Below are 27,808 nucleotides of genomic sequence, written 5' to 3' on the forward strand. Positions count from 1 at the left end.
TGAAAACGGAAGTGTTGTAGTAGGAGGGCGGTGCCTAAACGGGTTGCAGAAGACATTTAAATACTGAGGGTAGTGCCTAAACGGGTTGCAGAAGAAATTGAAATTTATACTTAGTAGTATTGCTAAATAGCAAGCCAATTGTGGTGCCGGAATGAATTACTGTAAATTTAAGTCTTGTAGTAGGAGGATTGGCCTAAATGGGCTGGGGGAAATCTAAACAAGAATTATGCTCAGTAGAGTTAATGCTAATGTTAAATAAACAGATCTAATTGCGGTGTGGCAATTTTAATTCAGAAAGTTTTATGTAAAATAAAGCGCAATATTGTCTTGAAGTGCGCTCCCTAGATAGGCTGCGGAAGACAGACGTGACCCTAACCCTAACCCTAACCCAGTTTGAGAAGTGGTTTAATGCCATGCTAATGCTAGAAAAAGATAGTCTAGTGCAGGAAGAACGCTTGTAAATTAAAGCGGTATTATCCTGAAGTAAGCGGGCACTGCCTAGACGGGTTCCGGTAAGAAAAATATGAATTGCTGTTTGCTTACATTAAACAACTTGCCAAAATAGTCTGACATCCCTACAAATCACTTTCCAAAGAGCTGCATGAAAGGACGCACTTTTGTTGGGGAGTTAGCGTTATCGTCATGAAGGCAGGGGGTCCCTTGAGGGGGCGGGCCAAGGGCTTTACAATTAGGGCCTGATGAGCCCATGTGACAACATGAGGAAGTGTTTGTTTTGATCTGCCGCCGAAGAAGGATGCACACAATCGGCCCTGCTCACCTTCGTAAGTTCCGCTCTCAAGCAAGGCGCCGCTTTTCTCCAATTCCATAAAGCGCTGGACGCTTACGAAATGATAGTCCACCCCGGGGACCTCTCCTTCCTTGGGCTGCCTGGTGGTGCCTGCGGGTGACAAGTGGACGGAGACGTTAGACCCGGGAAGACCTCATTGCGCCACTGCAAACACACACGTACACACTTTAATGGCCTTTAAGAGGAAAGATTAGAACACAGCACCGGCGCAATGCATCAACGCTTATCCATTAAGTGCTTGTCCTGCTTTTGTCCTTTTTTCCTTCAGGAACAAGCAAACCTAAACGGGCAGCAGAAGAAATCATCACGGCTTTAAATAGAGAGAGATCACAACAGTGTGGGTTTATTTTGGATGAGTAAGGATGTATGTTGCAATCAGCACAATGTTGTTTTAAAGTAGAAGGGCACTGCCTTAACAGGCAGCGTAATAAAAATGAAACCGGTTCCGTACCGTTTCTAATGGTAAATAAAGAGAGAGTTCTAAGAGTGTTACGGTAGAATTTTAATCCACAAAAATGCTATAGTACTGTATGGCCGTTAAATTGGAAGGTACCAGCTAAATGGGAAGCGGGAACAAAAAACAAAACAGGAAGAATACTCGTGCTGGACTATTTGGAACTAAAACGTTTGTCGCAAATAGCCTAAATATCTTGAACAAGGTGGTACGCTGCCTAAATGGGTAGCAGAGAACATTGAAACAGGAAGTAAAGGTACATGCTCACAAGTGGCTCCTTGAAAATAAATCTTACAGTATCAACATAACTAGGAGGGAGCTGCCTGAACGGGCAGCGGAAGAAAATCTAAACGGGACTCATTTTTAGGAGTGATTTTAGTTCTTAAGATAAATTAAGAGAGCGATCAATACGGGGATATTTGAACATGAAAGTTCATGAAAGAAGGCGCTGCCTAAATGGGTAGCAGAAAATGGAAACAAGCATGTGCACTAGTGGTTCTAATGCCGTCCCCCAGTGCCCTAAAGCCTCTGTTTTGAGTGTCCAAAAAGTGTCAGCAGGGTCCATTGTACGGTGCATAATCCCGCCATTAGCCAATTAGGAAGTGAGGGGCAGCCCTAATGCCCTGGCATTAGTGCCACGGATTAGCAGGCGGACAAACGCGCCCGCGGAGGGTGCGCTCGATGGGCCTGAAAGCTGCTTTCTTTGCACTTTGCTCGCCGCTGCGCAGATTGGCAGATTTCTCCCATGATGCAGAGCGCGGACTTTATCAACTGTGATTATATATCATCCATGTGTATAGAAGGGGGTGGGGTGGGGGGGGTGATCCAGTGAGCGGAGGAATCGTTTTGGCTGGGCTGATGATGAAAAGTTAATACCCGTCGGGATGGTCTGGAACACAGCCAGAGGCGCTGATGGCTGCATCGCCCGCCCCTGAGGAGAAGAGACGGGATGCGGGAATTGATTGAGAAGGAGTTGGTTTAATGGTAGCTGTGTAGTCACCTGATGATGACATTGTTGTGTAAAAAGGGGCCAGAAGATGGCAGTAGAATCAGGGGTGGGCCTTGTTGCTTGATATGATCTCAGATGCTCTTCATGCCCATTGAGGCGGCGAAAATATCTCAACTGTACAGTCATTCCTTGTTTCCACTATCGCTCTGTTTATTTGGCATAAGAAACATGACTAAGCAAACATCCGGTTTCAATTTATTTTGCAGCCCGTCTAGGCAGCACCATCCTAGCCCATGTAAAACATTTTTTAGAAGAATGTCCATTCCAATTTTGTCAATTTAAAGTTGTCTTGTACTGCACCTGTTTCTGTGTCTACCGCAGCCCGTCTACCGCAGCCCGTCTAAGCAGCGATCTGCGAGTTCACACAATACTGCCCAATACAACTGTGCTTTTTCTGTTAGCATCGGTACAACTGTGCATACTCATGTTCAATGTCTTCTGTTGCCCGTCTCGGCAGACACTTTTTAGTTTCTGACAACCATGTCCTTTTAAACACTTGCTTGATCGCTCCAAATCGTCCTATTGGGAAAAGGGGGTGAACATGATTTGTTTCCCCTGTACTAGCATTAAGTGTAATTGCACATCCACTACAGTAGGTGGCAGTGGCGCACTAGTAATATTACCGGTATGAAGCGTAGTTTTTTTTTTTGCACCCATCATGCTCAAGCGCACCACATAAGAGATATGAAGTGTAGTAATAGACAGCATGGAAAAATGTAAATCTATTTATTGTTTGTTGTAAATTGATCTATATTTGTTTTGTTTTTAATGTCAATAAGGATACAATGTTACAACGTATGTAGAAGTGACTGTACTTCTTATGATTTCATAGTCAATGGATACTCTTTATAGTCACGACGGAGGGTTTGAGAGGGACGTGAAATATTTTCTTCTGCCTAAGGGGGCGGAGTGTAACAAAAAATAATTGAGAAGCACTGTGTCCTACTTCAAGATTTACAACAAGCCTTCCTGTTGCAACACGATCAATATGGTGAGAAGATGCGACTCTCCGCCACTGCCGATCTCAACGCATAAGAACTGAAGTCGGAAATCAAGGCTTAATTTAGGGCGCGCGAAGGTCAACGTCCGTATGGAAAACCGCCACAAAACTCGAAGCAACCTTCCACTATGTGGCTGAAGTCATTAGGCTAGCCAGTAGGCTGAAGAGTCACGTCATTAGACGTCGTTTTATTCATGTTTCCGCTTCATAAAATGCACTTAAGGGGGTTTTGTTCTCAGCATGCTACGGTTTCTCGCGGCTTGTCGCCTCACATTAGCGCACGGGCCGCCCTTTGCATGTCAAACGCGGCATTCTATTCTGCAAAACTTCAGACGCAACTGTTATAACAGCTACGTTTTCCCAGCTACATTTTCAGACCCTTCATTACAGTCTGTCCCAGAAGTAGGACATGGATCGCGGCGTTCAGGCGGATGACGCACAATAACAACTAACCTACCGCCGTGTCATCTTTTCAACGTGGAACCAGAGCGAGGTCTCCTGTCCTCGGTTGCGTAAAGATTTGAAACGCTCCTTTCATCGCGCCTAACGATCCGTCTGATCAATTCCACGATCAAAAGTAGGTCGCAGTTTGCAGTCCCGTTGAGAGACGCTTGATGATTCAGGGTCTCGACTACCAGGAACTTTTTACAGTCGGGAGATCCGACGGGGTGAGGGAGAGAGGGAGATTGTGGCTAGCTGATGTCATCTCTTTGGTTTTAGAAGAGGGGTGGGAGGGTGGGGGGGGCGGGTGTCCACGGCGGGACGGGAACGTGCCGCTGTGTCAGCCTAATCCCGCCGCCGCTACGCTACATTAGCGCACAATGAATGACACAATCTGTTTGCTGGTTAATTCGCAGCTAACGCCCCCGTTGTGACCGCTCGGCCCCCCGGGCCTGGGACGAGCCGACACCAATCAAACACCCCTAACACCCCCCCGGCTTCCAGCTTTCTTCGGATATGAACTGGCAGCCCAGCCGGTCAAGAAGTCAGGGATAATCATGGCACACGAGCTGGCGCTAATCATCTCATAGCGAGACCTCGTGGCCTCGCAGAGGTGAAAAAAAATCTTAGAACACTTCATTGGAGACTTTAAAATGTATATTGATATTTTAGAGAAAGGCTGAAAAGACTGAATTGTCTTTAGGTGTTCATGCTCATATGAAGAGAAAATATAAATCTTTAAGAAAACATAATTAATAACAAAAAAATTGGAATTGACCAAAAAGCATGTTAAGTTAAAAGACAAAATTTTATTTAAATGTTTATAAGAATCAATGTTAGGATTATTTAAGATAAATTAAAGTGATTAACGGTTTAGCTCAAATACTAATGACTACATTGTCAATTATTAAGACCACAAAAGTTAGGGTCAAAGACTAAATTTTCTTTGATGTTAATAAAAATCCATGTCAGGTTTCATGAGGAGATTAATTTGGCTTTAATCTTTACTGTTAGGCATCTTTACGAAAATATATGTTAGGTTCAGTGAAAAATGTAAACTGTTTTCATTGTTAGGACGTTTTTTTGTTGTTTTTTAAAAATATATTTGCTGTCTATGTTATGCTCATCTATGACAAAATTGTCTTTTGGCGTTGAGGAATAAATTGCGGTCGATTGCTACTGTATGTAAACAGTTTAAAATAAATCAATACAATAATTGTACATATTTAGGATCATCCAAAACTAAATTGTCTTTTATTATGTCTACCACATTACATATGGTTCGTTGAAGGGAAAAATTTTGGTCGTTTTTTATAAAACACGTACATTAGGTCGTCAGTCTTTATGAAAATGTGAATGTTGTGTTTGTTGAATATATTAAAGTTTAATCAATCAAACTTTATTTATACAGCACCATTCATACATTAAAATGCAACTCAAGGTGCTAAACAAATAAAACATCCATAATACAATAAAAAGAAAAAAAACACCCATCCCCAACACACACACACACACACACACACATACCAAAAAACAAAAACAAAAAAACTTGTCGGGGCACAGAGAAACCATGTGAGGAAATGCACTCAGGAAACACTGGAGCTAAAAACTCAAAGAAAACAAAATAAAAATAGTTAAAAGCTAAAAGAAAACTGAATAAAAGGCAAAAACAAATCTAAAATAAAATATGATAAAAGGAACTGGGAACAAGAAAATAAATAAAAGAGATTACAAAGATTATATTGGATTGTGTTACAAAAAACATGTACCTTTCCAATACTACTGCATATAGTCTTTATTTATTAAAATAATTATAGTTTGTTAGATTCGCTGAAAACTACCTAAATTGTATTTAGTGTCTGCCAAACCACAAACTTTAAAGTTTAAGTGCGCTCCAAAGAGGAAAAAGAGCGACAAAAGCTGTAGGTTTTAGTCTATGTTTAGCTTCATTGTTTTTCCATAGTAAACATCCATCATGGTTGACAGTGACAGGCTGTAATTGTTCCTCTTAAACAATCTACGCACTGCAGACGCAAGAGCGCGCCGTCCTCCATAAACTCATTTGCCAGCTTTCCGAAAGGCGTCTTTTGTCACCCGCCGATACAAAGTGCCCATTAAGTCAATATCCAATTACGAGGCCTGCTCAGAGGCCCCTCCCACCCGCCACCTATCTAAGCGCGATAGCTCGGTCGGGCGGACCAACGGACGAGGGGGGAAAAAAAAAATCCTTGGCTGAATGCTTCTGGCAGCGCCTCGCTCACTTTAATTGGATCTTTTTAATAGTGCTCACGATGGCCTCTCTCAGCCATGTCATTATCGGTGCCGATAAGTTCACGGGCGGGCGGATTTCGGCCAATTTCACCCTCAAAGGTCGTAGATACATTTTATCAAATCAATTTTTAATGTACTTTTTGTTTATTGCTAGTTGGGCAGCAGTTCCATATTGTCATCAAAAACAACAATATTTCTTAAATATTGTATTGTATTGATTGTGGGTGTCAAATAATTTTTGGGAACTAGTCGGGCAGCAGGTCAATACTGCCATGAAAACATACAAATATTTACTTTAGATTTTCAAATTGCTATTTTTTTTTTTATATTACAGTACTTTCTTTTCTGGTGACTAATCAATCAGCAACAAGCGAAATTATTATTTTTTTGCTTGTCAGGCAGCAGGTTAATGATGTGAGAACAAAAAATATTAATGAAACAATGAGATAATTATTCCATTGTTTAAGTAGTGCACATGAGGATTGTGTTGAATTATTGATATTTTATTTTTTGTTTCCTAAAATTTTTCTGCCGACAGAAATTTTGGGGAATAGTCGGGCAGAGCGGGGTGGGTTAAAATACTGCCATTAAAAAAAATACTACAAACCTATTTTATGTTATAAAATGCTCTTCTTTATATTAAATTTTTATGTTCAAAACATTTTCTTGTGTCAGATTATTATTATTATTTTTGAATAGTTGGGAAGCAGGTCTAGATTTTGTATGAAAGTAATACATTGTATTTAGTAAAAAAAAAAACCAATAAAAAACAAAAAAAACAATTGCCATTTAAATTTAGTTTAAAAAGTAAAACAAATAATTTGAAAAATTTAGAAAATATAAAAAAAAAAGAAGAGTAAAACATAAAATATAATAATTATTATTTATAATACACACTTTTCTTATGCTCTGCAGTGTAAAAAGAAGGTTGAATGTAATGACTCAAATTAAGTAGCGGAACGCCGATTCATAATTTTCCCATTTGATCTCATAATGCTTCCATTACAGAAATATGCAAGCGACGTACGCTGTGAATCCCCGAAGTAGTCTTTGTCTGTGAGACGTCATCATAGCAACGGGAATAATTGACTGCTTTAATTTCTCACGCAACAAATGAAAGGGTCTTTGCAAATGTGGATGCTGGCAGACCTTAGCAACGAACTAGCTTAGCCATAGCGAGGCGACGCTATGGCTACCACAAGCTAAAGTTGTAACGTGGGTACCAAACCAATTAAGCCATTGTGGAAGTGTATGCTCTTGCCTCTATCATCTTTGACACCCTGTGTGCTCAGTTGACTCGGTCATGTGACCGCATGCTCCAAGCAAATGTGCCAACAGTATATTTGTACAAATCTTTTTAAGGAAGATTTGCACATTTATATAAATAGATATTGTTTTATAGCTGAAAATATAGCCCCCCCCCTTTTTTTTTTTTTTTTACGTAGCATTTCCTGTCATTTTAATTCAATTCTCATACTTTGCTAATGTTCTTTTTATAGGCCACTTGTCAAATGATCCATCGATTTCGAATCACAAAATAGGAGGAGTGGAAAACAATTCCTGACGTGCAGACAGACGGGAGGATTTCCGCAGCGATTAATTTCTGCCACTTGCGAGGTGATTAAGAAGAACCAATCAGATGAATAATATATGTATATAGGCACTCCATCAGACGGCGCGGATGACGGGAGAATCATAAGCGGCTTAATAACACGGGTGGGAAGAGAGTGGGTGGGAATGTGACACTACGGATGCGCCAGACATGACGGATTGGAGGTGACACTTCATACCTGCCAAAAAAGAAAAAAAGAAAAAAAAAGTTACATTTGTTTACTCCAGAAAGTGGATTTGTGACGGGCATCATCATGAAGATGGATCAGCCCGCCCTTAAAAGCTGACGGGGTAGAAAGTCACATTCACACCATGACACTCTCCCGTCGGGTTCTGATGTTGAGCGTAAAACATAAGGCGGCGTGAAATCGCCCGTGCGACCATCTGCCGGCGGCTTAATTAAATACACTTGATTACATTTGAATTCCACGTGCTAACGGCACACGAGAGGGCAACAATTGTGTTTGAGGGGGGGTGGGGCGGGGTGGGGGTGGGGGAGGGATGGCCGTCCAGTCATCATTTAAGCGTTCTACCTCGCCCACCTGCCGGAACGCCGCCGCCGTCATCTGCCACCTCGCATTAGCGCTAAAGACGGCCGAGTGAATAGCGTGGAAAGGTCGCGCATGGAAACGACCAAGGCAGTTAAAAGTGCAGCCATCAATACAAGAAGCGGCAAGCAACGCCGTCACTTCATTTCAAAAACTTGAAGAACTATTGCTGCCTTTTTTATTGCTGTTCAAAAATGGAAACTTACTGCTACCTACAAAGCTAACTATGTTTAGGCGGGATTTAAAAAAAACGTGATTATTTTTATTTGACGGACTAGTTTGCAGCAGACAAGAATAAGAACCTTAAAAATGCTGGGCTAACAATAACTATTTTATTGTGAGCCATATTGGGCTAATTTAAACCAAAACTGGTCTTTTTTTTTTTTTTTTTTTTTTTAAAGCTTATATTTGGTTATTTTCAACTGAGCAGTTTCAAGGGTACACAAACACAGTTTGCCTGTTTTTACCTGAATTAAGTAGGATTTTATATCGAGTAGTTTACAACAATTTGTGAAAAAGAATTTTTTTTGGGCAAGTTACTTTGTTGTTGACAATTATTGAAGTACATTTAAAATGATTATCTTAACATAAATATATGTTATACTAGTTTAAATAGGAATCAAATAAAGTATTACATTAATCTAATTAAACACAAAACGATGTTGCCCTTTGAGATCATTTGATTATTATTATTTTTTATATAAATAATAAAAAATTATTATAAATGAATATGTAGCACAAAAGCATTTTTGAAAGCATTTTGAAAACAAGAAAACAACAAGAAATAATCACTATAAATAATTCAAAATTTGAAATAATCTAATCTGATACAATATTAAATATTAAAAAAAAATATGGCATATATACAAAATAATCCATACAATAGAAATAAAACAAATTACAGTACAGTTAAACAATTTACTTAATTAAAGGGATACTTGACTCATTTAGCCATTTTCAGCAGTAAGAACATAATCTTTTGTCTATAATTTATATGAAAACATCACTACTTTTTAAATACAATTAATACTTTAAAAACACATTTTGCCACTTGCTAACACTGAAGATGACATTCCGCGTACTCAGAAAACGGGTAACGACCAATCATGGCTCAGTTTGCTAACGTCACATGACCAAACCCTGAACATAGGTGAAGCGTGATTGGTCGTTACCTGAGCACCTTTGAAGTCATTTTCAGTCGACGGAAAGTGGCTAAAAAAAATAAAATAATGTTTTGATAGTACATGAAAATCAATAAATTAACAAATTCGTTGTTGACAAAATATTCAGCTGAAAATGGCTCAATGAGTCAAATATCCCTTTAAATTACTTTTACTAATTACTTTTAATTACTAACAGTAATGATAAATATTGCTTTTTTCCCATTTTTAAATGAGCAAATCAGATATAATAGATGAAGTAACAAAATCACCAACAAAATTCTTGCGCCTCCACCTCGTTTTCTGATTTCACATTCCTTCATTGAAGTTGCCATGCCAATAAAGACGGTGATTCTGTTGCCAGCTGCTTTTAAATTGTGCAAATATACCATCATTTACCTTTGAAGCCACGCTTTTGGGCGTTCTTTCGGATGACAGTCCCTGACAAATAGTCCAATTTGAAAGCTTTGCGCGTCCTCTGATAACGTGCGCAGTGTCACTGCTCAGCGCGTTACGTCAAAAACCATCGAGTGCATTTAAATCCACGCGCGAGTGTGCGCCAACATGAAGGCATTGAAGCGCCCTCTCCCAAAAGACGCCGCATACGCTCACTGTACGCGCGCGTGCGTGCACGCTCGCAGATAACCATGCGGCCCCGCAGCTCAGCTTAGTGTTCACCTATCGAGCGCAGGCCCAGCGAGAAGCCGAGCGAAGCCACTTATCGCGCGCCCTCAGAGCGCCGCATCCTTCAGCGGCGCGACAACGTGAAGCAAAAAATAAAACCAGACCAAAAGGGAAGAAGAAAATAAACCCCTGGTAGAAATTTATGTTTGGCACACACGAAATTCGATGTCCTGGATGTCGGTGGGGGTGTGCGGGCGAGGGCCGTGATGGAGATAATCCGCGGAATATTAACGTCTCGGCGAGTGATACAGCACATTACCAGCCGGATTTGGAGGCACTTGGGAAAGCACAAGTTGCTCTCTTGCCTCGTTCCTCAGAAGAACGCTGATAATAATCAGGCAGGTGTCGATCAAATCCATTGAGTGCGTGTTCCATGAAGGAAACGGGGCTCCAAGAGCACCGCTTGGCCCTTAACTCATTTGCTCCCAAAAAACATAAATACGTTCTATTTTCAATGTTTTAAGTGTCCCAAAGACGTATTTAAAAAAAAATATTTTTTTTTACTCTACAGCATACAGAAGGCTTTGATGCAGCCTCTCAACTGCAAAAAACGGTTGAAGAAATGGTAGTTATAACAAAAACGGCCAATAGGTGGCAGCAAAGCATAAGAGATCAACCAGGGCCATGTTGAAAAAAAAAGTTTTAAACAGATTTGTGAGTCATGATGAAACTTAGCTATATTCTAATGCTAATTGCTGCAAAACGGAATAAGATAGAAAAATACTTGTTTTTCCTGATGAAAGAAGAGACTCAAATCTTTCTTTTGGTCGCTTCCATGTTTTTATAGCAATAGAACACAATATTCTGTGGGCCTTGCAAAATCAGTCAAAATCCAGTAAAACAGCCGGGAGCGAAGGGGGTTGCTTCAGTGAAAATGGCTGCGAGTGAATGGAGTTAAATAGCTCAAATGGGGCTTCTGGATTCTAGTTAAGACTTAGGAAACAGATTTTTTTGGTACAATTTCCCTTCAAATTTTGCCAAATCCAAAGTTCCAAAAGTCCCATAGCGCTTAGCGTGTGCACCAGGAAAGAAGCAAGCTGCTGCTCAAGCAACAAGTCCTCCAACGATAACGACCATATTGGTCGTTTTAACATGCACCAGAATACGACCAAGTGTCACGTACTGGAGTTGAGAGACCTCTATCGGCCATGTTAAATAGGCACAGTGAGGTTGTAGACCGTTACAAAACATGCAGTCAACACTAAAACAATCACAGGACAAATAGCTCAGTCCGATAAATACTCGTCTTCCGACCAGACGGACCGGGTTTCGAGTCTCACTTAAGTATTTTTGCGCTATTTAACACGGCCGATAGAGGTCGTTAAACTAAAACCCGTAAGACTTGGTCGTAATTTGGCCCCTTTTCAAAGCGACATTTGTGGTGGTTATTATTGGAGGACTGTCTCTGCTCAAGTGCGTAGAGCCAGACATGCTTGAAAAGGAGTTCTAGATTCTTGAAACGTTTTGGACCAAAATTGACTTGACAAATTTCCGAGTGTTTCAACTGCCTGCTTGCAAGAGTCCAAAGCATTCAGTGTGTATCCCGAGAAAAAAAGTAGGCTACTTCCTCCAGCGCCGCACAGTTGAATGGACCCTGACAGGCTTAAACACGTGGATTCCCGAGAAGACTTTCAGACCTAATTTTCCTTCAAACTTGAGAGCTGTTTGACCGCCAAACATTAAATTCTGGGAGTCCAAAGCGTTTAGTGCGTATCCCAGGAAAGAAGTAAGCTGCTGCTTGAGCGCCGCGCCGTTAAACGGACCCTGACTGGCTTCAACCGGAGCTCTGGATAGTATTTAAGACTTTCGGAGTTTCATTAAAATTCCTGCAATTTTTTTTTCGCACCGACCTGTCATTTCTGAGCGTCCTAATCGATTACAACTTTGCCAGTAAAGAAAGCACTGCGCAGTCCAATTAACGAACAGATTAAATGGATATTAGCATTCCACTAAAAGCATATGCTTTTTTACTAAGCCGTGTTCAGTGGACTTGTTTGGCGTTCCAGACCACCAAGATGGAGGTCGAGCAGAGTTTGCACGCTCGCGTTCCTTTACATCTTGAGCAGCATTCCGTTTTTCCGTCTCGAATCAGGATAACTCGCCGCCTTTGTTGCGGTCTTGAATCCAATAAGAGCATCTCTGCGTTCCCTAAGTGGATGTGACGTTACATAATCACCCAGATGAAGGCTTGTCTGAATGGAACGACGAGGGGAAAAAAACAAGGAGTGAAGCGGTGACCTTCGGAGGAATGATGTCGAATAACGTAAGCTGGCCGTGCGGCGCTGTAACGAGCTGGTAATTTAACGACCTTGGTGAGCGTATTGACGGCTAAATTCAATTTCCACAGCGGAGCGATGGCGCGGAAGGCATTTTAAACATAGCCTGACATTTGAGGAGAGGCGTTCACGTCGTCGCGGCATACCTTTTATCATAAGAGGACAAATGCTTCGTGGATTATGATTATGATTTTCTGTACGACTTTAGAAACAAATACAGTGCAGCTCAGCCTCTGGCTCGTGGATGCGTCTGTGACCTAAAACCAGTTCACACTGGTTTCTGGATACTTTTTGGAGGAGCAATCTGCAACAAAAAATATCGTGCTTCATCATCATGAACTCATTTGCTCCCAAAAACGTATACAAACATATTTTAAATATTCCCATTGTCCCAAAAACACATTTATACGTTGTTTTTTAAAAAATGTACAGAAGGCTTTGATGCAGCCTTTGAACTGAAAATAATGCTTAAATGGTAGTTATTACAAAAACGGCCAGCAGGTGGCAGCAGAGTATAAGAGATCAACCATGTAGCAAAAATACTTTTTTCACCAGTGTATTAAACAGATTTGTGAATAATGATGAATCTTAGCTATATTCTAATGCTAATTACTGCAAAATGGAAACAGAAAGAAATATACATATTTTAAATAGTGCCATGGTCCCAAAAACGTACTTATGGTAGTTATTACAAAAAACGGCCAGCAGGTGGCAGCATAGTATAGGAGATCAACCAGTGCCATGTTGCAAAAATATCTTTCCCCCAGTGTTTTTAACAGGTTTGTGAATAATGATGACACTTAGCTATACTCTAATGCTAATTGTTGCAAAATTGAAACAGATACAAATACTTTTTTCCTGATGAAAGAAGAGGCTCAAATCTTTCTTTTGGTAGCTTCCATGTTTTTATAGCAATAGAACACAATATTCTGTGGGCCTATCCAGTAAAACAGGCAGGTGCGAAGGGGGTTGCTTCAGTGAAAATGGCTGGGAGTGAATGAGTTAATATTTTCCTGTTCTGAATTTTTGTTGTTTTATAGTTCGAGGTGTTCCAAAAGCAACAAATATTAGCGTCAAAGTCACTGTTGTACTTTTCACGTTTCTTTTCTTTTCTTTTTCTCTGCTATTTTGTCAGAAACTGGTGTTTTGGGGAAAACAAAACAATCCACTGCTGATTACAAAAGTGTGGAAAAAGCTAAAAACAATCTTTTTCCTCCGTTTTTTTTATTTGGATGATTCGATACTTAGCTTACCGTATATTTGTATATTGTCACAGAACTGAACATTTTGCGGGTCTTAAAAGATTAGCCAAAATGCTGTAAAATGCCTGGCATTAACCAAATACATAAGACCAAAGAATATACATTAGGTGCACAAAAAAAAAGAAAAAAAAAGTTTTTCTTTGTTTGTTTTGAGCAATTTGTTTTCGTTTCATTGGCGTCGTTGCCAATTCCTTCGTTGGTATTAATGACAGTGAAGAATATCGGCACTCAAGAAAGCCAAACTAAAATCGGATTAAAAAACACATTTTCTTGTCTCACCTTGCTTTGCTTTGGTTTCTGGATTAATTTTAGAGGAGTCATTGCTATCAGTTCTAGGCCTCTCGCCGACATGACCAAATTCTTTGGCGGTATCAATGTTACCCAAGAATGTAGGCACACAAAAAAGCACCCACAAAAGTGAAAAAAAACATTTTTTCTGGTCTTGTATTGTTTTTGTTTGAATTATTGTTAGATTTTGAGACCGACAAAGCTGATCTCGTCGTGTGTGTGTGTGGATCCATCTTTCCTGAAGAGCTAATATTCATCCGTCAAAGCTGCTAAGCGCTAACAAGCGCTCGACGCGACCGGCAAGAGAACATCCGGAGGTTAACCGCCGCAAACTCCAGATGTCGTCGTCCTTACTTGCGCTGGCGACGGATTAGCTTAATTCACTAATGTGACTTTATCCGCCTCCGGGGTCCATTTTTCCCTCTTTCTGTCTCGACGGTAATTGCGGCTCAGCGGAGCGTCAAAAATGGCCCATCAAGACATTTGCCGTCCCGTACCATTCGCGCGGCGTCCCCTCGAATGGCCACCTCGACCCGCCCGCTACCTGCTGCCTGATGATGCTTTTTTTAAAAACCTTGCAAGAGGTCGCCACGGTCTGGAATGACTTTACTAACAAGCCGTCCGCGGGAACTCCATCTGGGAAGGCGCCCTCCCGTCTCCATTAGCGGGAGCGCCTAATGCGTCTGGTATCGGATCGTGCGTTGACCTGCCGTTGTTATTGCCTCAGGGACTCGGGGACGTCGGGATCGGGAAGGGCGGACTCTTCGTACTGTTAATTAGAGCCCAAAGCCCCGTTAGCTGATGACTCGCTTTCGGTCAACCGGACAGAAAAGTAATCAGCTGCCGTCTTAATAACGTTATCGCTCCTTCAAAGACGTTATCGTCTAAATATTTTAACAAGAAACATGAGTGCGTTTTTTTTTTTTTTTTTTTTGGCTTCGTGACAACACTCATTTGCAAGACATGGTTCACCTGCCTCAGAAGTAGCTTCAGACAGGAACTAACTGAAATTTTGATGTACCGTTTACACGCCGAGTCGACACACAAAAAAAGCCAAACGAATGTAAAAAAAACCCCACAGAATTATTCTGCTCGATGACTACTCAATCCCAAATTTTCCCAGTTCCGTTTCAGAGAAAGCTAAAGTCTTCTAAAGCAGAAAGTTAAACAGAATGATGCGGCCAAAGATGTGCAGGGGGGGAAAAAAAATAAAATAAAACGAGTGCAAGTCAGAGGGTGTTAGGAAGAAGTGGATTCAGTTGTCAGGAGACATAATCGAGGCCAATCCCGACTCTGCACTGAGCGCCGATGAAGCTCGACATGCATTTTCGCAGCAGCACGAACTGCTTGACATTTGGAAGGACCTTTTCTCTCCCCGGCTGCCCGGAGACGAATTGGAGCAAGTGTGGGAGGCGGGAGGACTAAACGGTCTCGTCCCGGCTGCAATCAGAGCGTGTCGCAGGGATGGAGGAGGACTTTGACATCGCTTACCCAAAGTGCATTTTATAACGCCTTCCTTTTGAGGGGTTCCGATTCCGACGGGCCGCGTCACGTTCCCTATTTTCTTTCCCATTAGCTCATTCTGACGCTCGCGCCCGCGTCTCTGTTCGGCTGATGGAAGAATTCAGATAGCGGCTCGTGAAAGCTTTTGTCGCCCTCCACGCGAGTGCGTGAATGGCTTCCCAAAGTAGCGATTTGGGCAAAGTGGTGCAAAATGAGAGCGAGCTGGCAGGTAAACACCGCGCTTGTCATTTAAATGAGGGGACGCTACGCATTGATGTACATCACGAAGCCATTCATTGCTAACTTTTGAACGGATCTTAATCGGTGCTTGTTTCCCCAAAACGACATCCATTGTCAGAAGAAAATGACAGACGGGCGTGCAAGTAGCCTTTGAAGGTGATATCCACCATTTCAAAGTAAAATGGGGAAATGCTAACGCAGCATAAGCGAGCAATACTAGCCTTGTTAGCTTGTTAGCACCACAGATGCTAACTTGAGCTTTTCAACAGGCAATGCTGACGACTGCATAGCAACACAGCTTTTTATCCTTCATTTGGAAACGCGTGTTGGAGCTCGTTTCTGTGCCGCCTTGCGATTGGCCAGTCTGCGCTCGGGGGGGGGGGGGGGGTGTGGCTCAGCAACTGATAAACATGCCACTCATGAAGCATCCTGAAGGTTTTTCTCCAAGTGCGACGCGGAGGCCAGTTGACTTTCTTGAAGACACACAAAAAGATGTCTTTACACCCCGCGGGGTGTCGACGAGCGCGCTTCCATGTTTGGCAGCTCCAACTGTTGATTTGACACATGACTGTTGGCAGAGTTGCCGGACCTTGGCGAGGAGGACGTGCCTGCCGCGTGTCATGGCGGCGGGATTGCAAACACATCACTGATGAATCACCCGACACTGCACAGAGAGTTGAGACGCCACGAGAGGTCAGTGCCTGCGGACGCCAGGAGATCAGCAAGGCTGAGTCCTCTCCAGCAGCCGTCCCAAAATTTGACGGAAAAAAGCAGTTTCTGTCTCAACATTTGGCCTTTTTCCTCTTTCCGAAAGCAGCTCACCAGAGATGATATTATTTTACTGACTGGACCGACTTTTTTTTTTTGAACCACCAGTGGTTAGAAGACTCCATCGATTATTTCGCTTTTAGCTTGTGTCTTAAAGTAGGTACTCAATGTTTTCCACCACAAGGGAGGAAGCAAACCTGGATTTAGAAAAAAAAAAAAAGGAGAAAAGGATTCAGGTTCAACCCGCTCATTGATTTACCTTTAAACATCCTTCTAAACATTCCCTAAAAAAAAAAAAAAGACACATTACTGATGTTTGGGAGAGCGAGAGATCGAACCTATTCTATTGTGCACATCTCAATTTTGGGGGAGAATTCAAATGAAATCTAATTATTATTATTATTATTTTTTTTCTTTTCTTTTTTATTATAAACAGCTCAGTATTGTTCATTCGGAAATGTCATCATCATTGCTCTTTATTTTTATTTTATGTATATTTTTTATATATATATATATATATATTTTTTTTTTTGTGTGTGTGTGGGTGAGTATGTGTATGTGCGTGCGTGTATTTGTTAGCTCACCAAAAAACCTATTAGAAAAAATCTCATACAAAATCAAATTTTAAAAACCCTGAAAACTAAGGTAAGGTACTGAATCGTGATTTTGGCATATTTCGCTATCCGTAGCTAAGCGCACACCTCCCACAGAAAGAAATTGCCATCCTACTGTTCTTCTTATAACTCAAATGAAAATCATCAACCATTCTTCCTTTGACGACTTCACAATCTGCATTTTGACGTCAGCCATGTCTTGACTTGAGAACTCCCCCAAGTTTAAGCTCCTCCTTTCGACGGCAAACCCGTTGAGACCGAATCAACAGCCTGCCTTCCACCGCGTAAAGACCCGATCGCTCGCCAATGAATCTTGCTGATGTTGTTTATAGGTGCGTGGTTATCATGAGAAATAATGCTCAGTCAGAGCAAGTCGGCGGCGAAAACGCCGACTTGCCGCTAACGAAGTGCCTCGACCAACTGCGTGCAAAAACGCTGAAAGTTTGATCTAAAAGCTGCGCGACACAAAGCAGACAGAGGACAATTTTCACGCTGCGCTCCGCCTTTTATTCGTCTCGAAGGCGTCGCATAAAGACTCTGCCGGCGGGCCCAGTGGTCCAAACAAAACCTTGAAATATTCTGCCATTCAAATGGATGCGTCACTCGAGCACCAGACGAGAGTGAAGAGGAGATATTTCCCTGTGAAGTGTAAATAAACAGGCTAAATAAAACAAAAAAGATCTTAGAATTTTTGGGGTGCTTTTTTATGCAGTAGCATAAGCGAGGCGAAACGCTTCATCTGTCCTAACTTGACATTACGGCGAATATGTAAAGCGCGTCAGGGCAGATTCGCTCTCGAGCGCGTTGCGACCATTTGATTCGCGTTACATGGCGCGGTCGCCGTGGCGTCGCTTTAAATGTCCTGACGTCTCAATTATTTACAAGCGCGGAAAAATACACTTTGCTTTCATGCGATTTGGGCTCCTTGATCATCTCCTTTCAACTAACCAGCAAAATACTCAGTAAGCTGCGGAAACCAAAAACATCTAACGGGGACTTGATGAGAGGAAGGAGCAAAAAAAAAAAAAAGAGGCCATGAGAAACAATCTGACCTAAAAAAGTTGGAATTAAGCTACAAAATGTTGGAAAGCACATCGGAAAAATGACAAACTCCCAAAATTCACCATCAAACAGAATCCGTTTGCCCCCATCAAATTTGATGTTTAACGATATTTGAACCTTGGTTGGCTCGCTGAATTATGGAAAAACTATGAAACTTTGTAGACATCGGAAATGACCAACATTCACCTTCAGCTAGCGTTGATCGATGTCAAACTGCCAAAAAAATATTTTGCCCTATACATTTTTTTGGGGGGGGGTTATGATATTTGAACTACAGTTTGTTGGTTGACTAGCTGAACTATGCTAAACTAAACAAACAAAACTGTGTGGAGGAAGAAGCAATTAAGCTAGCTAAGTGGTCAAATACATCGGAAACATTCAACTTGACAAGTGCTCGTCAACGTCAAATCATCACGAAACATTCTGCAACATCAAGTTGTTGTTGTTTTTGCAATATTTTAACTACTGTTAAAACTACCAAAAAAAAAACAATTTGATACTGGTCATAATCAAAATAAATAATCGCAAAATTTATTCAAGTCACATTTTCCTGTCCTACTGACAGATAATTTAGTCATATATTACATATCGTAACTTTTGTTGCTTGGTTTTTTTAAGCCCAGTTTTCGCAGTGGAGTCGTTAACACGCCTGCCTCAGCCGATCCAGAGTTTGAATCTCAATGGGCGGTCCGCACCTTTTACCGACAATGCGGGGGACTAACATGGCTGTCTCCATGGCGATGCAAAATAAACGCAAGCCTCGATGAAATTCGGGGAGAGGAGGCGAGGACGAGAGACACACGGAGAAGGGTGAGTCGGAAATCCTCTGGGAGAGGCGTGAAGGAACATCGTGTCAGGAAGCTACCGCCACTGAATACTAATGGCAGCCGGCGAGGGATGCGAGGGGAGGGGAGGGGCTGTGATTTTGTCGTCGCATCTCACTTTCGTCAACAGTGGGCTCGGCGTCAAGTGAGAAAATCGCCTTTGAGCACAAATGCCAAAAGGAGGCCACGGTGACATTAAAGCCGATTGGGCCCAAGTGTCAGACGGCGGCAACGGAAAAGGACACCACAGGGTCAATGGCGGTGAAAGACCAGATGAGCGCGATAACCTCTGCACATTTGTTACGAGACGTTCACAATGACGTACAGTACAAAAGTTTAGACAAACAGGAAATGGGCGTGTGCAATGGTTGCTAAATGATCCGTTTCTTCTTCGGTACATTAAAGTTTAGAAAAAAAAAAAGAAAATGATTTCTTCTTCGATTGTTACTTCAGGCCATTCCGGTGCGTTGCTGTTGATATAGCGCCTCCCTAATGGCGCAAGACTGCAACTGCAGTTAAAATGCATTGCTGCCGAGCTCAACAACACAGCTGGAGCGCTGTGTCGAGCAGTATCAGCGGCTCAGGCTGGAGTTGGCGAGCAAATTAGGTGGAGGTGGCCGCCTCTGAATTTTGTACACGGGAAAAACCCTGATTTTGTAAACCCCAAATATTCTACAAAAAAACACAGATAACCCCCCCCCAAAAAGCCCCAAAACAAGGACATAAAACAAATATAGAAAAACAAATCTGTGAATGGTGCAGGGAAACAACAACAAAAAAATATATATATTTTATTTTTTATTCTGCTTATTTGTCATTAAAATGCATCAAGGGGGCACTCAGTGTATGTTCCCTGGCTTTTAGCCCAATTAGAGAGCAGTACTGTACTATAATTGATGTTATTAGCGTGGTAGTGCGCCCCCCCCCCCCCGCCCCCAGTTTGAAAAGCACAGGGCAGCGAGCAGCGAAAAAGCTTCGATGGCCAAATTAGTTTGACTCCGCACCACTTTTGTATTTCACTGAAAATGTCAACATTCATGAGCAGGGAGTTCAAATAAAACCCCCTATTGTGCGCCTTCCTTCTTCTACCACTCCGGAATGTCAACGTCGCCGCATTCTCCGCCTCCTGAACGCTATCCCGCTCCCAGACGTGTGGACAGAGCGCGACCTCGCAAAGTCGCACGGCCAAGAAATTTCAGGCAAACACACTGAGCAAGAATCCCTCTAATAATTTCTCTGTTTTCGGCACAGTACAAAATCCTGCATTGGGGGAGGGGGGGTGGGGGGGGGTTGATCGATGAGGCTACCAGAAAGTTGTTTTGATTGTAATTGTTTTATTTGACTCTGCTCTGGTGCATTGGAGCCACAAAGTTGAGGCTGGGTGATTTATCTCGAAAGCATCGGAACGTGGGTGAACATGAGGAATGTGCACAAAAGGGCGAAATCTTGAAAAATGTAAGACTGCACTCATTGTTTCAAAGATCAGGATTAAGGACGTACGTTGCGACCGGCCGGGCCTTTTAGGATACCGCTAAATTTCCCATCTTGACAGCTCGGGCAAAAACCAGGATTTAATGATGGCGATTACACATCGCGCTGCGGATTTACGGACCTTGGATTAAAACCTGAATCTTTTCATAGAAGGAGCGGCGAGAATCCTTCAAGCTTGGCTTCAGCTGGCGGAGGAGTCATGAGGAATCCCGCACAATGTGATCATGTGTGTTTCACCAACAGCCTTGACCTATTTGCTTCGTAAAGTCACCCGTCTAAAAATAGGCGTCGGACGGGTGTGCGAGTGAGACGGCGATGGAGAGTGCAGGCGGAATCTTGGATTTCAATCTGCGTTTTTACCGCAACGCAGATAGTGCAAACAAACATTTCCCGTCAAGCTTTACTGAATACAATTCATTCAGAACAGACTGGTTTGCCGCCTAAATGGGTTGCCACAGATATTGAAACAAGACCTCAATAGCAGGACAGCAGAGTCTGGTAAAGGACAAATTTGGCAACAAAATGTGTGTTGCAATTATTTTAAGTACAATCCAATTAGTTTGCCGCCTAAATGGGATGCTGTTGAAACTATAACAGGATGTAAGCAGGAGGACAGTGAAGTGTGGAGAAAGACCATTTTGATACCAACATGTTTGTTAAACAACATTTTGAAAATGCAAACAATAGTAATAATAATAATAATAATAATAATTCTCAAATATGACTAGATTGTTGCCTTAATGGGCTGCCAAATATATTGAAACAAGAACTACACTACAGAGACACAAGTCGTTGGCATAGAAACAGAAAGTAAAGAGAAGGACAGCAGAGTCCGATGAAGGTCACCTTTTTACAAACAGGTTTGTTGTAACAATCAAGACCAATCTTTACTGATTTGCTGCCTAGAAAGGCTGCCGTGAAATTTGAAAAATGGAAGTAAGCAGAAGGACAACCGTTTTTGGTGCACGACCATTTTGTACCAACAAGTTGTAATAAATATTGCAATTTTGTACATACAAATAATTCATAGTCATACCCAAGTTGTTGTCCGCCTAAGTGGGTTGCCATGAAACTTGAAACATAAATCAAAGGACAATGACACTTTTTAAATTGAATCTGACGACCTATCACCGCAGTTTAAACTACTGCTAATTTAACATCTTCCTCTTCTATGTATCCCTAAGGAGATGGATCAGACCCATCTAGTCCATCCGCAATGGTGGTTATTTTCCCTTTTAGGTTTAATGTCTGTCGACCTAATCTCATCCTCTTAATTTGGCGGCTGCAGCTCTTTGCTTCCACTCCAGGGAGATCGGCGATTAGGCGGAGTAAAATGTCCAAAGCCTGAGAACTCGAATGAACCAAGATGAGTCATGCGGCGAGTCGGAGCAGCAGAGACGAAGCGTGAGGCCGCGCCGCGTTATGGCCAATTATTTCAGGGCAGATTCAGGCCCGCTTAACCGAGCCTACCTGAGCGCCAGCGTGAGCTGTCCGGTTCTCTTGTAAGCATCAATAATAAATGTGCCCCGCAGTTAAACACACTTTTACACCGTACACAACACACCCTTCGTTTCAGGCGCGCTTACGCTCAGCCACTACCTGACGCCGCTGCAGGCTAACCGTGAACTCTTAAGGGTACCTTGATTTACGAGCTTAAAGCAGTTTTTTGTTTGGGTTCTTTGTTTAAGAAAATTAGCGCTGTAAACACAATAAAATATAAAGTGGTTTTATAGTGTATGGTATGATATGGGGAGATTAATTCATTTGCTCCCAAAAACGTATAAATGCGTTCTATTTTAAATATTCCCATGCTCCCAAAGATGTATTTATACATGTTTTATGTTTGTTTTTTTAATGCTAGAGCATACAGAAGGCTTGAAGAGGGCGCTTAAAGCAATGGTAGTTATTACAAAAACGGCCAGCAGATGGCAGCAGAATAGAAGAGATCAACCAGGGCCATGTTGAAAAAAAAGCTCAGTTACCCACAGTTCTAAACAGATTTGTGAATAATGATGAAACATAGCCATATTTTAATGCTAATTGTTGCAAAACGGAAACAGATACAAATATGCTTTTCCCCCCCTGATGAAGTAAGAGTAAAGGGGTTTGCCTAGTGAAAATGGCTGGGAGTGAATGAGTTAAGTACAAATACCAGGTATTGGAATCGTGCAGATACCGGTCTTATTTCACAGGTATCGGGTACACATGAAGGATGCCGATACCAGTGTGTGAGCTGAGGTCATTAAAAAATAAAAAAGTCCATAAAGCATACTGTTCATAAACTGGGCTTGTTTTTACCTTGGTTCCACAGCGCTGCACTTTTGGTAATAATGACAATAATAACGAATGAAAACTTTTTATTGATGTTTGAGGTGAGGTACTCAAGGACAACGCCACTTTCTGCCGTAAAGCACATCAAAACCAAAAAGGCTTTCAGGTGCGGCAAAGTCACACTACTCGCCTTGAGGGGTGGGGGGGGGGGGGTTTAGCCTGCAGGCACTTATTGATCATTTGAAAGCCTTGAGGTTCTAAACAAAACTCTCTTCGCCACACAAGCAGCCACTTTGCTGAATGAGAACAGCAGGTATTGCGGTTGCTTCCGCTGGAGGATGCGTCGAGGATCCACCAGGAGAGGCGCTAACGATAATCCCATTCATCAGGATAATTGGCTCACGATTGGTTTTCGTCAAGTCCCTGCAGATGCCATCAATTGGCGCGCGGAGATTACGGGTTTTCTCTAATCTCACCTGTGACGACGGTCCAGTTGTGTTTGACGTGTTGGGTTTCAATCTTTTGCTTAAAAAGAAGCCAGGTAGAAAATATTTGATGAAGCTGACAGTAACTTTTATGAACAAACCATTCTCATAGACGGGCATGATGAATGAATTTATTCGTATTTGCTGATCATTGGAATTTGAGAGACCTTGCATTTGAATCAACAGGGAGGCATAATGAATTGCACGAATGGTGCAAGTCATTCAGTTACAACTGGTTTGCTGTGAAAATGGGTTGCTGTTGAAACTGAAATTGAAAAGACGGTGGAGTTTGGCGTAGGACCGGACCATTATGTATGAACTCACTTTGTCAGAAATATTTTTAAATCAGTAATCCGTGCAGACCAAACTAGTTAGTACTTACTGGTATAAATAAAGATTCGTTTTGTTTGTCCCAAATATTGCGAGTATAATTTGGCCCCAAAATGATTTGCCGCCTAAATGGGCTGCGGTAGAAAGTAAACAGAGGAACAACGGAGTTTTGCGCAAGATCATTATGTATGAACATGTTTGTTGTAACTATTGTGACGCTGTGGTCTAAAATAATTTAGACCCGACTAGTTTACTGCTTAAACGGGCTGCTGTGGCCATTGAAAAGGAAGACAGTGAAGTATGTAGCAGGAAGTTATGCATACAATTAATTCAGTCACAACAGGTTGGCTACCTAAAGTGGCTGCGATGCAAATTGAAAAGAAGTGAATAGGACGGTGAAGAAAGTTCAGCGTACAAAACATTTATTTCGACATATGCATTTTCTTTCTTTCCAACTCACAACAGCTGGCAATACTACTCCTGCTACTGCACCGTGCGTCGTCGTCTTTGAAGATGAGATGAAACTTTAATCAGCCCCATGGGGGCAACGCAACCCGGAGAGGCCGCCAGATATGCAGGCGGGATATTATAGATGATAAAACACATAAAGAGAGGTGATGTGCCACGCAACGGATCGCCGTGGTGATAAATGGCCGGCGTGTGCCAATGATAGGCCGAACGACGCGTGACGGATTGCCTAAAAGATGTTGACATTTCTTATGAAACGTCTTGAAACTTTCACCCCGTGCCACTTATTGCATTGGGATGAGCCTCGCAGTCACAATAGCCCCCCCCCCCCCCCTCTAAGTGGTGTTGATGACCGGCATTATTGCTACGTAGCAAATGACATTGTGATAGCGTCACACCTCGCCAGTTGCCACGCATCAAATCGGTGGTACGTCTGATGGAATATTTCATTAGCGGCTTGGTCAAACACACTCGCGGCTCTGACAGCGCGTCTGCGTGAGCCACACTCTTCCAAGAAGTAGAGCGCAGCGCATGCAAAGATTTCAATCTCGCAAGATAAATAATTGCTTGGATATTCCACGGGTAGGGCGGTGCAATTCGGGCCAAAGCAAAGGGGAGTTTTTTTTTACGTTTCGGGCGTTGTCAACACTCCAGGCACGATTTGCACAACGGGCGATTGAAAACATTGTTGGATACTGAGTACCTATTATTATTATTTTTTTGTTGCTTTTTTATTTTTTTTACCAAAACCAGAAGTATAGAAAAGACAAGTCGAAAAGCACAAAAATTAATAGCTTAGACATTGAAAAGTGTTTTTATCTTTACCTCTTTATCTCCCAAAAACCTATAAAAACGTTCTATTTAAAATATTGCCATCGTCCCAAAAACGTATTTATGGTAGTTATTACAAAAAACGGCCAGCAGGTGGCAGCATAGTATAGGAGATCAACCAGTGCCATGTTGCAAAAAGCTCTTTTCCCCAGTGTTTTTAACAGGTTTGTGAATAATGATGAAAGTTAGCTATACTCTAATGCTAATTGTTGCAAAATTTAAACAGATACAAATAATTTTTTAGCAGATGAAAGAAGAGACTCTAGTCTTTCTTTTGGTAGGTTCCATGTTTTTATAGCAATAGAACACAATATATTCTGTGGGCCTCAAAATCCAGTAAAACAGCCGGGAGCAAAGGGGGTTGCTTCATAAATAAGCAGAAGGACATTAGAGATTGGTGCAGGACCATTTTGTACAAACATGTTTGTTGCAAACATTGCACGGACAATTTAGTCGGGCCCAGGTTTGCCGCACAAATGGGCTGCCATGTCAATTGAAACAAGCGGTAAACAAAAAGACGGTTGGCGGTTTTCGTAAATTAATCTGATCGAATCGTTTATTCAGCCCGTTTCGAGGATGAAAAGGCTTTGTGAACTGCTTACCATCGAGTTGGGACAATTCCTCACGGAGCCTCAGTAATTAACATCGCGAATGTTACTAAGCCAATACAACTGTGACAGCGAGGCCGCCTCCAAGGACTGGAACCCGGGGGACCTTCCTTCTTTCTTTCTTGGATGGCCTTGCGGCCCGTTGCGCTCCCTTCGCTGAAATTGTGTCATTCCAAAGCCGACTGAACCACCGAGAGGAGCCAAGTGGGAGGCGGCGACGGATGGTGTTTTATTTCATTCTTTGCGCTTTTAAAAGATTTCGCACATAAATCAGAACAAGCACTTTACATTCATCGCGTACACTATTTTAGGACGCCCTTGTGGCACCTCGCGGTGAAATGCAACACGATCGTTACGGATAAAAAAATAATCTATCATTTTTGTGTATGGATGAGAACAAACAGAAAAGCGGTTTCTCTTTAGACAAAATGGATGAATGGATGCTAAACATGCAACACTTCCTCCAATTATATGTGAGATATGGGTCGGAAATACAATTAAGGTGTTTACATGACAGCTCGTGTAATTACTATGTTCCCTATGACTAATTATATCCCTATTAATGGCGAGCATATAAATATAGAAGGATTATGTGTGTGTATTTGTGAGCACTTCAGAGGGAGGGACTGTTGGCCGGAATAAAAACGCCCTTTTGGGTAAAAGAGTGCAGTCTCTGGCCATGAATATTAAAGCCGTCGCTAGTCTGGTTCTCCGAAGCGGCTCTGTGGACCAAATCAAGCATCTTTCTTTGTCCTCGCATGAGCCACCACTTGGGTGAACTTTTTACAGAAACACCTGGGAGTTGGTTTGTTATATCTATGTGCAATAATAGCAGCCATAGAGAACATCACGACTGGGCTTGAGTCCAGAATGGCACATATGGAAGTTCATTAAGCATTCTAGTGAGGTTTTTGGCAGCTTTGCGACACTGATTGGGCGACAAACCCCACCGAGTTTGGCCTCATTTAGGATGAACCAGAATAATAAACAGCAACAAATTACAATGTTGCACATCAAATTCTAATTCGACTCCACAAAAACGTATGTTCTGGGGAAGAGTTTTTTTTTTTTTTTTTACTCCTCGTCTGAAACCGATCCGTCAGGATACACCCGCCCACTGAGCTACACACAACCTTAAACGTACCCCAATCCCTACATCTACACATACCTCTATAGTCACCAGTACCCCCTAAACCAGTGGTTCTTAACCAGGGTTCGGTGAGTCAGTCTCAGGGGTTTGGCGGAGGTCAAGATACAGATTAGCCCTCTTAATGACTCGATAGGTGACTTGAGCTCGGCCATTGTGGCTTGGCGTCTTCCTATCTATCTGCACTCTGGCGCACTTAAAACCAGTTGAAACCAGTTAAGACCATCAGGTCACATATGGGCCATTGCCCTAAACTTACTCCAAGTTTAAAATTGATGCTTAAGGGTAAGGACATCACCAAGTTACCTATAACCCTTTAACCTACCCCAATCCTAAAGATCTACAGTCCTACACCAACCAACTCACAGACCAGAACAGAATCCAAATATAGATGTAGGATGTAACCCTAGATTAGCACTAAACTAACCCCAAAGCCACCCATACACCCCTGTGTTAATTTGAGTCTCAAACCCATAGCCCGATACTACAAATTGAGATACTTGTAGACCTGAAACTACCACAATCCTTCAGGCACACACTTGACCCCATAGGCCTTCTATTTCCTAATTTACCCCTAAAACTACCCAAAGGCACCTAATCTGCTGGCATAAAATAATCGCCAAAGGCTCGCCGTTCCACTTACTCGTTCAGATAAGGCCGCCACTTAGTTAGAAACTAGGACTGTAAGCGCAGATAACCATCGCGGAGTTGTCCATTCAAAATGGAAAAAATGGTAGCGAGAGGACGAGATTTCAGCAGCGGCGGGTACATACAAAGTCCAAGCTCAAACGAGTTTTGGCAGACGGCTACAAAAGATGTCGGTGATAACGGCGGTCATCTCTTGGTGGAAATCGACCACGAGCCACTTTAAAGTGACCGAAGTGCATTAGTGACTACACAAAGCTCCTTTTTAAATATAGCCCTAAACATCAAGGAGCTGGGCTTTTTCGTCGTTACTTTGTAATAGAAGCATTGTTGGAAAATTCAGTTGAATGTCTTTCCGTTACACGACATGGGAAAGGAAGAAGCGGCACAGAGGAACCAAGCTCCATTAGGATCCATTCGAGAAAGCCGGTGAATAATGTAGCGCTGTAATTAATGCGCGGGTCGGCTGGAAATGCACGCGGACCGTCGGTTCAGGTCTCACGCAAGCCTTTTTGGTAAATGAAATGTCATTGTGAAATGGTGCCTTCCTTAAGATACAGATTGACTGCCGTATGTTTTGAAAGAGCGCCGACTGCTGACTGACAGAGGATCGTCTTTTGTGATTGGTGGGATCCGAACCAAACGCATCCTTTTGCTGCCTTTACCAAAACTGTTGACAATCGCGGACAAATGGACGGTTAATTTTCCG

The 27,808-nt window shown here is 42.2% G+C and overlaps 1 protein-coding gene across 16 annotated transcripts in view; it reads right to left on the reverse strand.

The window, feature by feature from the left end:
- Window positions 1–27,808, reverse strand: part of magi2a (membrane associated guanylate kinase, WW and PDZ domain containing 2a) — a 79,334-nt gene that overhangs the window by 28,721 nt on the left and 22,805 nt on the right. For all 16 annotated transcript variants that reach the window (XM_086058512.1, XM_086058520.1, XM_086058523.1 and 13 more), the window contains exon 3: window positions 779–898. In XM_086058512.1, coding sequence (XP_085914638.1) covers window positions 779–898 — 120 coding nt within the window. The remainder of the gene's footprint in view (window positions 1–778; window positions 899–27,808) is intronic.

The sequence above is a fragment of the Leptonotus elevatus genome, chromosome 17 (assembly GCF_054856555.1).
Source record: "Leptonotus elevatus isolate MCC_2025b chromosome 17, RoL_Lele_1.0, whole genome shotgun sequence".
NCBI classification, from domain to species: domain Eukaryota; kingdom Metazoa; phylum Chordata; class Actinopteri; order Syngnathiformes; family Syngnathidae; genus Leptonotus; species Leptonotus elevatus.